We start from the raw sequence: 13,631 nt of genomic DNA, 5'->3' as shown, positions 1-13,631 counted from the left end.
AAAACAGAAGCTGACAAATAAGTTCGTTTTGTATATTTAGCTTCAACTGATTAGTTAATTAAGAGAGGTTGAAGAGGGAAGTTTTTCCATGAAGGCAATGTTACAATGCCTGTTTTCTAATATGTACCTGGTTTGCTTTTGACAACACTTTAGGATTTGGAAATGTTTCAGGCTCCTTATTTTGCTGTGTAACCTACAAATTTAAAACAAAAATAAAATATTTTATGTACAATTTCTTTCTTGCACATATAGTACTGTTCTGAAATAACCAAACTCACCGTATAAATTTATTTATTTATTCAAATAAATTTACAAATTTATTTATTCAAGTCATCAACCCTAATTTTGTTGTATTATCAATAACATTATACTGACATATATATATTAACAATATGTAGCGCTGTATCTCAAAACAGCATGTTAATTAATTGAATTTATGGCTGATACAGATCAAAAGAAGGGCATCCCTCATTCAAAATGAAGAGATTATGATGGCATTTCCAGACTCAAGGAAGACCATGGCATAATGACACAGGAGCCATTTTCACTAATGACTTACAAATGACTTCACAAGAAGTTTATTCACCTACAAATAACCTACCTGATAGGGATGAATGACTTTACCAGTCAAAGCCTGTTGCTTGATGTGGGATTCCTTGAAACAATCTGGTGTTGCCAGCTGGCTAATAGAAGAAGCATTTGGTGCTACTGGGGTTTTAATAAGAGATTGCTGCATTTGGTCATGTTGTGGTGTCAACCTGAGTTTTTGAAGAAGATCTACACTGGGAAGTGATTTGTTTGAAGCATCTCCTGTATTTGGCAAAGTCATTGATCCTAGGAATTGGTTTTGAGCAGAACTTACATTTTGTGTACCGTGGTTCATATCGCACAATGGCTGATTCACAAGTGAAGGTATTTGCTTGGTAGTCTGCTGCATAAGCGTTACATTATTGTTTGCATTGATATTCTGCAGCATTGGACCACAAGGTGCTTCTGTTGCCAAAGTTGAATTAAGGATAGGACTTAAATGCACGTTATAGTTTGAAACTTTATTTACTTCTGGTTGTAAAACTGAAGGTGATGAAGTTAGTACAGACGGTACACATTCCTGTGATAATAAAGTCAAAGAGTTATTTTTGAGACTTGGAGCATCCAGCTTCCCCAGAGGTTGATGGATCACTGTTGATTGTTCAAATGAAAAGGGTAAAAGCAAATTGTGTTCTCTGCATGAGGTATCAGTTTTCTCTATTCTCTCTGGATTGGACATGGGAGCTGTGGAGTTTTCCTTTGGTAATGAAGTTCCAAATAATTCTTCCACTGTTAGATGTTTAGGGATGGACTGACATGACTAGGAAAAAAAGTATAAAAGTTTAGCTTAATATAGAATGCATACACTTGTTTCCTTGCATACAAATGAATGCCAAAGTGCTACTTTAAAAAAAAAATTGCCACAAAGCCATCTAGTGCAGCAAAAGTATTACTGTATTCAAATGAAGCACATTTCCCCCATATCAACAATAAACAACAATTCTTGTATCCTAGTCTTGTCTCTCGTTCAATCTATCTCTCACACACAAATATATAGAGATATACTATACCCATAAATATATATGTAGTCCATTTAAGGGAACAATCATAAAATGTATAGTAACAGGGAAATCTATTCGTCAAAAACTCATTACTACAAAAAGAATGCAATATACAAATATACAGGCAATCCTCAATTTATATCCATTTGTTCAGTGACTGAAGTTACAACCACTGCAACGTGCCCAGTCATGTGAACACAATTCAATTTACCAACACAGAAATGCTTCAACTCACCCATACCTGTTTATCTCTCTACCCCCTCAGATCTACAGTTGCAAGAAAAAGTATGTGAACCCCTTGGGATTACGTGGAGTTTTGCATGAATTGGTCATAAAATGTGGTCTTTTTTTTGTTTTGTTTACATTTATATCCCGCCCTTCTCCGAAGACTCAGGGCGGCTTACAGTGTATAAGGCAATAGTCTCATTCTATTTGTATATTTTTTACAAAGTCAACTTATTGCCCCCCCCCAACAATCTGGGTCCTCATTTTACCTACCTTATAAAGGATGGAAGGCTGAGTCAACTGAACGTCATCTAAGTCACAACCATAGAAGAACACAGTCTGCTGAACATAATACTACACAAACGTTAGATGTTGCCATGGTTTAATTGCACATAACATGTAAACATTCACAGTGCAGGGAGGAAAAAGTATGTGAGATCCTAGCCTAATGACTTCTCCCAGAGCCAACTGGAGCCAGGAGTGAGCCAACCTTGACTCCAATCAGTGTGATGATATTGGATGTATTGGTGACAGCTGTCCTGCCCTTTAAAAACACACACCTGTTGTGGGGTTACTGGTTTCAAGAAGCACTGTCTGATGTGAACCATGCCTCGCAGAAAAGAGCTCTCAGAAGACGTACGATCAAGAATTGTTGACTTGCATGAAGCTGGAAAGGGTTACAAAAGTATCTCCAAAAGCCTTGATTTTCATGTGTCCACGGTAAGACAGACTGTCTACAAATGGAGAAAGTTTAGCACTGTTGCTACTCTCCCTAGGTGTGGTCGTCCTGTAAAAATGACTGCAAGAGCACAGCGTAGAATGCTGCATGAAGTAAAGAAGAATCCTAGAGTATCAGTTAAAGACCTACAGAAATCTCTGGCACATGCTAACATTTTTGTTGACATATCTACAATAAGAAAAACATTAAACAAGAATGGAGTACATGGGAGGACACCATGGAGGAAGCCATTGCTGTCCAAAAATAATATTGCAGCACGTTTGAAGTTTGCAAAAGAGCACCTGGATATTCCACAGCACTACTGGCAAAATATACTGTGGAACCAAAATTGAGTTGTTTGGGAAGAACACACAACACTACGTGTGGAGAAAAAAAGGCACAGCATACCAACATCAAAACCACATCCCCACTGTTAAACATGGCGGAGGGAGCATCATGGTTTGGGGCTGCTTTGCTGCCTCAGGGACTGGATGGATTATTGTCATTGATGGGAAAATGAATTCCAGAGTTTATCAAGACATTATGCAGGAAAACGTACGACCATCTGTCCGCCAACTGAAGCTCTGCAGGAGATGGGTGATGCAACAAGACAATGACCCAAAGCATACAAGTAACTCAACAAAACAATGGCTTCAACAGCACAGAATACACCTTCTGGAGTGGCCCACTCAGAGTCCTGACCTCAACCCGATTGAAATGCTGTGGCATGACCTTAAGAGAGCGATTCACACCAGACATCCCAAGAATATTGCTACAATGAAACAGTTTTGTGAAGAGGAGTGGTGCAAAATTACTCCAGATCGTTGTGCAGGTCTGATCTGCAACTACAGGAAACATTTGGTTGAGGTTATTACTGCCAAAGGAGGGTCAACCAACTTTTACTAAGACCTACCTAGTGGCAATGAGGGAGGCGAAATGTTTCTACGTTTCCACCCTCATTGCATCGGCAGATAACCACCCGGCCGCCTTGTTTTGGGTGACCTGTTCCCTCCTTCATCAGGAGGGACGGGATGACCCCTTACAGGGATGAGCTGAGGAGTTTAACGGTTATCTATACGATAAAATCGTTCAGCTTCGGGATAGTTTGGACCAAGATTGCGGTGATCCAACTGAGATGACAGAGATGCGTCTTGTTGAGGCTATTTGGGATGAGTTTGATTCTCTGGCTCTCGAGGACGTGGACAGGTTGCTGGGGAGGTTACATGCAACTACATGTTTACTGGACCCGTGTCCTTCCTGGTTAGTGCTGGCTGCTCAGGATGTGACACGAGGCTGGCTCCAGGGGATTATAAATGCTTCTTTGGTGGAAGGGGTTTTCCCCGCCGCCTTAAAAGAGGCGGTGGTGAGACCTCTCCTCAAGAAGCCTTCCCTGGACCCAGCTATTTTGGGAAATTATCGTCCAGTCTCCAACCTTCGCTTTGTGGCGAAGGTTGTAGAGAGTGTGGTTGCATGGCAGCTCCCCCGGCACCTGGAGGAAGCAGTCTATCTAGACCCGTTCCAGTCCGGCTTCCGACCCGGTTATAGCACGGAGACGGCTTTGGTTGCGTTGGTGGATGACCTCTGGAGGGCCAGGGACAGGGGTTGCTCCTCTGCCTTGGTCCTATTAGATCTCTCAGCGGCTTTTGATACCATCGACCATGGTATCCTGCTGCGCCGGTTGGAGAGGTTGGGAGTGGGGGGCACCGTTTATCGGTGGTTCTCCTCCTATCTCTCTGACCGGTCGCAGACGGTGTTGACAGGGGGGCAGAGGTCGTCCTCGAGGCGCCTCACTTGTGGGGTGCATCAGGGGTCGATCCTCTCGCCCACCTTGTTCAACATCTATATGAAGCCGCTGGGTGAGGTCATCAGTGGTTTTGGGGTGAGTTATCATCTGTACGCTGATGATACTCAGCTGTACTTTTCCACCCCGGACCACCCCAACGAAGCGGTCGAAGTGCTGTCCCGGTGTTTGGAAGCTGTACGGGTCTGGATGGGGAGAAACAGACTCAAGCTCAATCCCTCCAAGACGGAGTGGCTGTGGATGCCGGCACCCCGGTACAGTCAGCTGCATCTGCAGCTGACTGTTGGGGGCGAGTTAGTGGCCCCAAAGGAGGTGGTCCGCAACTTGGGTGTCCTCCTGGATGGACGGCTGTCTTTTGATGAACATCTGGCGGCCGTCTCCAGGAGGGCCTTTTACCAAGTTCGCTTGGTCCGCCAGTTGCGTCCCTTCCTTGACCGGGATGCCTTATGCACAGTCACTCACGCTCTGGTTACGTCTAGGTTGGATTACTGCAATGCTCTCTACATGGGGCTGCCCTTGAGGTGCACCCAGAGGTTACAGTTAGTCCAGAATGAGGCTGCGCAAGTAGTAACGGGAGCCGCTCGTGGCTCCCATGTAACACCACTGCTCCGTAGTCTACACTGGCTTCCTGTGGTTTTTCGGGTGCGCTTCAAGATTTTCGTTACCACCTTTAAAGCGCTCCATGGCTTAGGACCCGGGTACTTATGAGACCGCCTGCTGTTACCCTTTGCCTCCCACCGACCAGACGCTCACAGAGAGGGTCTCTCAGGTGCCGTCCGCCAAACAGTGTCGGCTGGCGGCCCCCAGGAGTAGGGCCTTCTCTGTGGGGGCGGCGACGCTCTGGAACGAACTTCCCCCTGGCCTACGTCAAGTGCCTGATCTTCGGACCTTCCGTCGTGAGCTTAAAACACATTTATTCCTTCAAGCGGGACTGGCATAATAGTGTGGAATTTTAATTTTGGGGTTTTGTTAATATTTTAAAATTTAAAATTTTAATTTTAATTATCAGCCTTTATAATTCTGCTTTGTTTTAACTGTGGTTTTAATTGTATATATTTTGTGTTTTTACTTTTGGCTGTACACCGCCCTGAGTCCTTCGGGAGAAGGGCGGTATAAAAATTTAATAAATAAAAAAAATAAATAAATAAATAATAAATAAATTAAGTCCAAAGGTTCACATACTTTTTCCTCCCTGCACTGTGAATGTTTACATGTTATGTGCAATTAAACCATGGCAACATCTAATGTTTGTGTAGTATTATGTTCAGCAGACTGTGTTCTTCTATTGTTGTGACTTAGATGACGTTCAGAGCACATTTTATGACCAATTCATGCAAAACTCCACGTAATCCCAAGGGGTTCACATACTTTTTCTTGCAACTGTAAGCCCTTTTGGCTTTCCTGCGCAGCAGCATTTAGCACTAGCAATATCACTTAGACTTATATACAGCTTCATAGTGCTTTACAGCCCTAAGCGGTTTATAGAGTCAGCATACTGCCCCCAACAATCTGAGTCCTCATTTTACCTACCTAGTAATGGATGGAAGGCTGAGTCAAAGTTGAACCTGGTGAGATTCAATCTCCCAAACTGCTGGCAGCCGGTGATCAGCAGAAGTAGCCTGCAATACTGCACTGTAACCACTGCACCACTGCTGCTCAGCACTTGATAGAAGCAGCTGGGGTGGAAGGAGTCTCAGCCAGCTACTATCATCCCAACTTTCAACTTCAGACCCAGTGCTACCACTGCCATCACTGAAAAATGCTGCGTCAAGGCCTATACTGCAACGAGCTACCCCAGCATCACTGCAGAAACCCCTAGTTGCCCCCAATGCCTGCACTCCACAGGCTCTGCCACGCATGGCTGACCGTCTCCATTTTTCTCCTATTGCTGCAAAAGCATATTCAGTCTGGGCTCCAAATGGACCTTATGACCAGTATTGAGCCCAAAATTTCTATTGCTAATTAAAAACCATTTACTAAGTGAATTTTGCCCCATTTTATCTTGTTGTTAAGTGAATTATTGCAGTTAGTACTACAGTTAAATGAATCTGCCTTCGCCATTCACTTTGCTTGTAAGAAGGTTGCAAAACGAGATCACACGACCCTATGAAACCGCAACTGCCATAAATATGAGTCAGTGGCTAAGTGTCGAATTTTGATCACATGACCATGGGGATGATGCAACGGTCATGTGAAAAACAGTTATAAGTCACTTTTTTCAGTGCCGTTGTAGCTTTGTACGGTCACTAAATGAGCTATTGTAATTTGAGGACTACCTGTACTTCCATTTAAAATAGCACTTTATAAGGATAAAAAGACAGATCTCGTAGGTTCTTATTTTAACATACATGATCTTGGACTTGTAACACTGGTGTTTCGTATTCAGATGCCTCTGTATTTTCAGTCTTTGTAAGATTTCCACTTTCTTGTGTCCCTGAAATTAAGTCACTTTTATGATTCTAAAAGAATAAAAAGGGAAGAAATATTATTTTTAAATTGCAGTTTGGACTGAGTGAAATAATTATGTTTTAAGTAATACCTTTAGGAGATCTCAGCAAGCTTTCTCCCTTGGATTGTGATTATGTGACCATGGGGACACTGCAATGGTCATTAAGTGTGAGAATCATATGTAACTCACTTTTTTTTTAGCACTGTTGTAATTTCAAACTGTCGTTAAACAAATAGTCATAAGTTGAGGACTATCTGTATACAGACACAATTTCAAGACTCATCCATTTTTCCCTTCTTACCAATTGGCTAAATAACATCCAGAATCTACAATGGCAGGATTGTTAGTCATCAAGAGTTTTTAATAACAATCTTGCCTGATGACTAACAATCCTGCCATTGTAGATTCTGGATGTTATTTAGCCAATTGTTAAGTGTTGTTAGAGGCCCATAACTCTTTGACAGAATTCATACATCACATGGTTTGTTGAAGCATGCTATGATGAATAAATGTGCTATCTGGCTTCATATAACATGCTCATACAAAATATGAATTATGTTGTTATATTATGATGATGTGTCAAATAAATCACTGTGTTTCCAAGTGTTTAATGAAAGCTTTTATGCGAATATTCAAAAAGTAAAACTAAATAAAAAAATTAATTTCAACCACAAGACTACTCTAAACTTAAAAAAAGAAGTTTCCAAAAAAAACATGCTGACTGCAAAACTATTATAAAATTATCCCAGCATGTGCCGAATGTGTTTTCACACATTAGGCAAACATATTAATATTAAAATAAATAAATGAGTCAGTTTTGTGGCTGATATCATCTACAAATTTAATACATATATTTCAGAAGAACTGAATTGACTGGCAATCATAGAGAAAACCTTCATTTTTAAAATCACTTTATGAAGCTAGCCCAAATATAAAAAAGTGAGTAACAAATGTAAGGAAGTAAAACCAATTACAGCAGTCAAGTTTAACAGCAAATGGGATGGTACTGTATCATCTCCATTTTTATAAACTACTTGTTTAACACAGAGAGTAGACCATTGAATTAGGATTATAGATTGGATATTTCTGATCTATGGGTTTTTGGATTGGCAAGTTGTCATGCATTTTTAGAACCAAAGTAGTTGTAGTTCTGTGCTACATGTGCAGTGTTAGAAAAGGCTTACGGAAATATAGATGTAAATGTAGAAAGCTTTTTATTATTGAGATGAACAAGATGTTACAAAAGGATTTAAATCATTTGCTGAATATGAATTTTACCATAAACAACGTAATATAGAGATCTGTAAACAAAACAAAACTTTCACAGCATGAAATAATAATAGCAATTAGAAGGGACCAGGAACTTCCAATTGAGACCAGGATTGCCACTTGCTAGGGATGTGGTCAGAAAGCATGACATCACAGGACACTACTTAGCGATAACCCAGGCAGTTCCACTTGTCATCATAACCCAAGATGCATTGGCTTATCAAGTGGGAAGCTGAGGAAATTCCAGGTAAGGAGTGCAGGGATGCTACAGGTAAATAGGCAAAGCCCTGGGAGCAGTGGAGCAGGCTGCACCCAAGTCAGGGGAGGAGATGCCCAGTGTGATATGAACTCAGAAATGCCGGGATATGATGCCTGGGGGTGTGCAATTGCAGGGCAACTGTTGAAAGAGGGCGTGGGGGTGTGCGTACATGTGTGCAATCACAGGGGGGCTTCGGGAAGAAGGCACGGAGTATGTGCCTGTGTGTGCGCAGGGAGGAGAATGAAAGAAGGCATTGGGGTGTGTGTGTGTGGGGGGGGGGGATTAGAGGGAAATTGTAGATCTGCGCAACCTTCTTTGCCGACTTCTCATTGATGTTACTTGGAAGAAGCTGGCACGGAAGGTCACAAATTGGTATCCATGTTGTTGCAAGTCACTGCAATTGGTCGTAAGTGCAAGCTGCATGCCATGCAACCAAATTTTACTCACATGACTGCGAGGATAGCACTGGAACTTTGAATACTAATTTTAAGTAGTTCAATAGCATTGCAACTTCAAACAGTTACTAAATGAATGGTCATAATTTGAGGACCCTTTCAAGCATATTTCTGGGTAATTATTTTGCTTTTAAATGCATGAAATACTAAAATCAGAATCTGGTCTTAAAATTATAACATGCACAATTTTCTTACCCGTTCATATTCAACCTTTGCTTTACTAAGCAACTCTAGGATATCTGTGCAACCATTAACCCGACTGACATGTTTTCTATCCTGAAATTGTTGCTGCGATCTCTGAGTTTCTTCCTGTACCACCCTATTACAAAAGAGAAGAAAAGACTACTTATATTTAGAATATATTTTAACAACATATACCTTTCTTGGAAAAGCATGATTTTAATGAAAGGAAGAGCACACATAACATGCAAATAACAACCAACAAGATTAAAATGTAATAGGCAACATAGATTAATCAGTATAAAGTGTACAGTATTTATTCCTTCTTACACTGATCTTTAATATGCCCGTTTTATTTTAATAAAAAGATTTACAAATTGAAATAAGCAACCATTTGCTCTGACTATGGTTTGCTGAATAAGTTAATAGTGCCTTAATTCATAATACTGGGCCATAAATCAGTGAACAACAGGTAACTGGTTGTTTCATACATTGCATTAAAAACCTCATGAATGTTTTCTTCACAATTTCTTTATTGAGCACTTTCAAATAATTTGTGTTTACTATCTCCATTACAACTTAGCTGAATATATTATTGTTAACTACTTTAAATATCTATAAACCTCTGTGACAATACATTTGCCCAGAAATATAAACAATGCTTTAGAATAAAATAAAATGAAATACAATGTTTAATCTTCAGTTTTCTACTAACTTAAAATAAATTGGCTCAAACAACTTGAAATTAAGACAAAGCAGGTGTTAGGATATCAGACTAGGACTGTAGAGACCCAGATTTAAGGCTACCTCAATCATGGCTGATAATTTGGACTAAACAGTCTTTCTCAAGTCAATCCATTTCATAGAGATGTTGCTATGAGGATAAAATGAAGTGAGATTCCCAGGTAAACTGAAATGTGGGAAAGACAGGATATATAGATCAAACTAGTATGACATACTAACAGTAATGGAGCAGGTATCTATTTTGCAAAGAAAAAATGTACAGATTATAGTCTTAAAAACTAAGCCAGGTAAGGATGCTATGAATCATTTTGGGTGCATTTGGAATGATGAGAATATGTAATAATATTAAAATAATATTGAACAATAAAAAATTTAATAATATTTTGCATTCTCACAAAATGGCTGCCATGGCAGAGAGCTAGCCTATTACTGTTATTATGAGGATATTTTCTATAATCTCAATGGTTAACTCTATTACAGTATATCAATATATCTTTGCTTTTTTTGGAGAGTGGGCAAAGCAAATAAAGTCCAAAGCTGCATTTTCTAAGGATGTATGCGAGTTTCTGTATACTTAAAAGAAATTATTTAAGTAAAAATAACACTAAATGTGGCAATACTAAGTTTGTAAAATCTACACTGGCTATCTCTAGTATAAAACAAAATCTGAATACATCCATCTTCTGAAACGTAAGCCTACATTAGCTATAATGTGGATTATTTAATGTATTTTGCAATATAGCTGCTAAACTGCATCAGGGAATGCAAACTGACCTTAAGCTGCATAAAGCTTCTAATTTATACCAAATTTAAAATACATTTAATTTGGATTAGGTCATTACATAAATACACTTTATTATTAGATTCGTATGCCACTACAATACTGCAGGTATATATCGTCAGATTAGTACAGTATCCCCAACACTAAAAGTATGATTAAGAGTTTGAATTAAAGTCAAGGGAATCATATGTGAATCAATTCCTCACACCAAATCTACCCATTACTAGTAGGGTTGTTATGTTACTCTCATATTCAATTTCAAAAGGAAAAACTTCCAAGAAAGGTCTTGTGGAAAACAATCCAAAAGAGAAAACCAAATGTATTAACTTTCTCCATTGTAAAGCTAAAATAAAAACTCAGGTACAATATACAGTGCAAAGGTAACATGCTACCCAAAATGTCACCAGCATTGCTAACAAGAATAAATGAAGTTACTGTATTTTTTGGAATATAAGACGTACCTTTTACCCCCAAAAAAGAGGGTGAAAATCTGGGTGTGTCTTATACTCCAAATGGAGCTTCAGAAAAAAAGCCCCAAGCAGAGCTTCAGAAAAGATGCTCCAAACGGAGCTTTAGGAAAAAAGCTCCAAATGGAGCAATAGAAAAAAAGCCCCAAACGGAGCTTCAGAGGTGTTTTTTTTTTACCTCTGGGAACAGCTGATTGGGGGTATTCCAGGAGGCCAATCCACCAGCCAATCAGCTTTTTTCTTATTTTCCTCCCCAAAAACTAAGGTGCGTCTTATACTCCGAAAAATACGGTATTAAGAAAAAGTTAAAAGTTATATTCAGAAAGAAACATTTCTTAAATTACAGATAAGACCACAGAAAGATCCTTAATTTACTGCTTTATGTAGACCCTAAGAATTGATATTGACTTGATGGAACATAATCAACTGCAGGGCAATTCAGGATCCTTGGTAGAAAGGAGTTAAATTGACATAGCGAAAGACAAACCCTTCTGGGAAAAAAATCGATATGGCTTCTGTAAAAAGTCCAACCTCACTAACCTTTTAGACATCTCTGAAAACAAACATAGTAATGACTCCAATCAGGTGACTTGTTTTCAAAAGGCTTTGGCAAATTCCTTCACCAAAAACTTACAGGTATGTTCTTTTCTAGTTAAAGAACAGTGTAGGAATAAATTGACAGTTCTCAAAATGGAAGAAAGCACATATGGATTTATACTGGGTTTTAGGTTCTTAATAAATATTTGGATTTGGTGAGGAACATAACACTAAGCTATTTAGAATGATAAAAATACAAAAGGCAGCAAAACCTTTTAAATGATCTTATTAAACTGAGCAGACATTAAAATGATGAACTGTTTAATGTAATAAATACAAAATGACCTTATAACCCACTGAGAATCATTTTGGATTGCAATGGGACATAAATGGCATATGCTGGGTTCAGTTCATAGTGTCTTTATAAAAATAGATTGTGATAGATAGCTTGATAAAATATTTGAGGTTATTCTGAAAAAGGGCAACTCCATCTTGGATATAACAGATAAATCTAAAATACAACAGCAGACAGCATAGTGAGCGAGTTAGAAATAGTGATCAGATACACAGACATATATAACTAAAAGCTTAAATTATTTACATTACAAGCAAGGAAAATGTTAACTGGAATGAGCTTCTATATTAAATCTAATAACAACTTAGCAATGCTTGATTAGGTATTATTATTATTATTTATTATTTATTAAATTTTTATACCGCCCTTCTCCCGAAGGACTCAGGGCGGTGTACAGCCAAAGATAAAAACACAATACATATACAATTAAAACCAACAATTAAAACCTAGCAAATTACAAAAGGCTGATAATTAAAAGTTAAATTTAAAATTATAAAAGATTTAAAAAAACCCAATAAAAACCCCAGTTTAAAATTAAACTATTAAAACCACTATGCCAGTCCCGCTTGAATAAATAAATATGTTTTTAGCTCACGACGGAAGGTCCGAAGATCAGGCACTTGACGTAGGCCAGGGGGAAGTTCATTCCAGAGCGTCGATGCTCCAACAGAGAAGGCCCTACTCCTGGGGGCCGCCAGCCGACACTGTTTGGCGGACGGCACCCTGAGGAGACCTTCTCTGTGAGAGCGTATGGGTCGGTGGGAGGCATAGGGTAACAGCAGGCGGTCTCGTAAGTACCCGGGTCCTAAGCCATGGAGCGCTTTAAAGATGGTAACCAGAATCTTGAAGCGCACCCGAAAGACCACAGGAAGCCAGTGCAGACTACGCAGCAGTGATGTTACATGGGAGCCGCATTCTGGATTCGCGCAGCCACATTCTGGACTAACTGTAGCCTCCGGGTACACCTCAAGGGCAGCCCCATGTAGAGAGCATTGCAGTAATCCAACCGAGACGTGACCAGAGCGTGAGTGACTGTGCATAAGGCATCCCGGTCAAGGAAGGTCAAGGAACTGGCTGCAGCTGACTGTACCGGGGTGCCGGCATCCATAGCCACTCCGTCTTGGAGGGATTGAGCCTGAGTCTGTTTCTCCCCATCCAGACCCGTACGGCTTCCAAGCACCGGGACAGCACTTCGACCGCTTCGTTGGGGTGGTCCGGGGTGGAAAAGTACAGCTGAGTATCATCAGCGTACAGATGATAACTCACCCCGAAACCACTGATGACCTCGCCCAGCGGCTTCATATATATGTTGAACAGGGTAGGCGAGAGAATCGACCCCTGAGGCACCCCACAAGTGAGGCGCCTCGCGGACGACCTCTGCCCCCCTGTCAACACCGTCTGCGACCGGTCAGAGAGATAGGAGAACCACCGATAAACGGTGCCTCCCACTCCCAATCCCTCCAAACGGCGCAGCAGGATACCATGGTCGATGGTATCAAAAGCCGCTGAGAGATCTAATAGGACCAGGGCAGAGGAGCAACCCCTGTCCCTGGCCCTCCAGAGGTCATCCACCAACGCGACCAAAGCTGTCTCCGTGCTATAACCGGGTCGGAAGCCGGACTGGAACGGGTCTAGATAGACAGCTTCATCCAGGTGCCGGGGAAGCTGCCATGCAACCACACTCTCTACAACCTTCGCCACAAAGCGAAGGTTGGAGACTGGACGGTAATTCCCCAAAATAGCTGGGTCCAGGGAAGGCTTCTTAAGGAGAGGTCTCACCACCGCCTCTTTCAAGGCGGCGG

General features: G+C 40.6%; 1 protein-coding gene across 1 annotated transcript in view; it reads right to left on the bottom strand.

Moving 5' to 3' along the window:
• The window catches only part of DCP1A (decapping mRNA 1A), a 36,237-nt gene that overhangs the window by 10,467 nt on the left and 12,139 nt on the right, over positions 1-13,631 (bottom strand). The window contains exons 5-8 of the mRNA XM_058169349.1: positions 8,961-9,084; positions 6,682-6,792; positions 602-1,348; positions 128-193 (exon numbers count right to left, since the gene is read on the bottom strand). Coding sequence (XP_058025332.1) covers positions 128-193; positions 602-1,348; positions 6,682-6,792; positions 8,961-9,084 — 1,048 coding nt within the window. The remainder of the gene's footprint in view (positions 1-127; positions 194-601; positions 1,349-6,681; positions 6,793-8,960; positions 9,085-13,631) is intronic.

Source organism: Ahaetulla prasina, chromosome 2 (genome assembly GCF_028640845.1).
Source record: "Ahaetulla prasina isolate Xishuangbanna chromosome 2, ASM2864084v1, whole genome shotgun sequence".
Taxonomy (NCBI): domain Eukaryota; kingdom Metazoa; phylum Chordata; class Lepidosauria; order Squamata; family Colubridae; genus Ahaetulla; species Ahaetulla prasina.
Note: the sequence above shows the minus strand (reverse complement) of the source record. Positions and strands in the feature narration are given on the sequence as shown.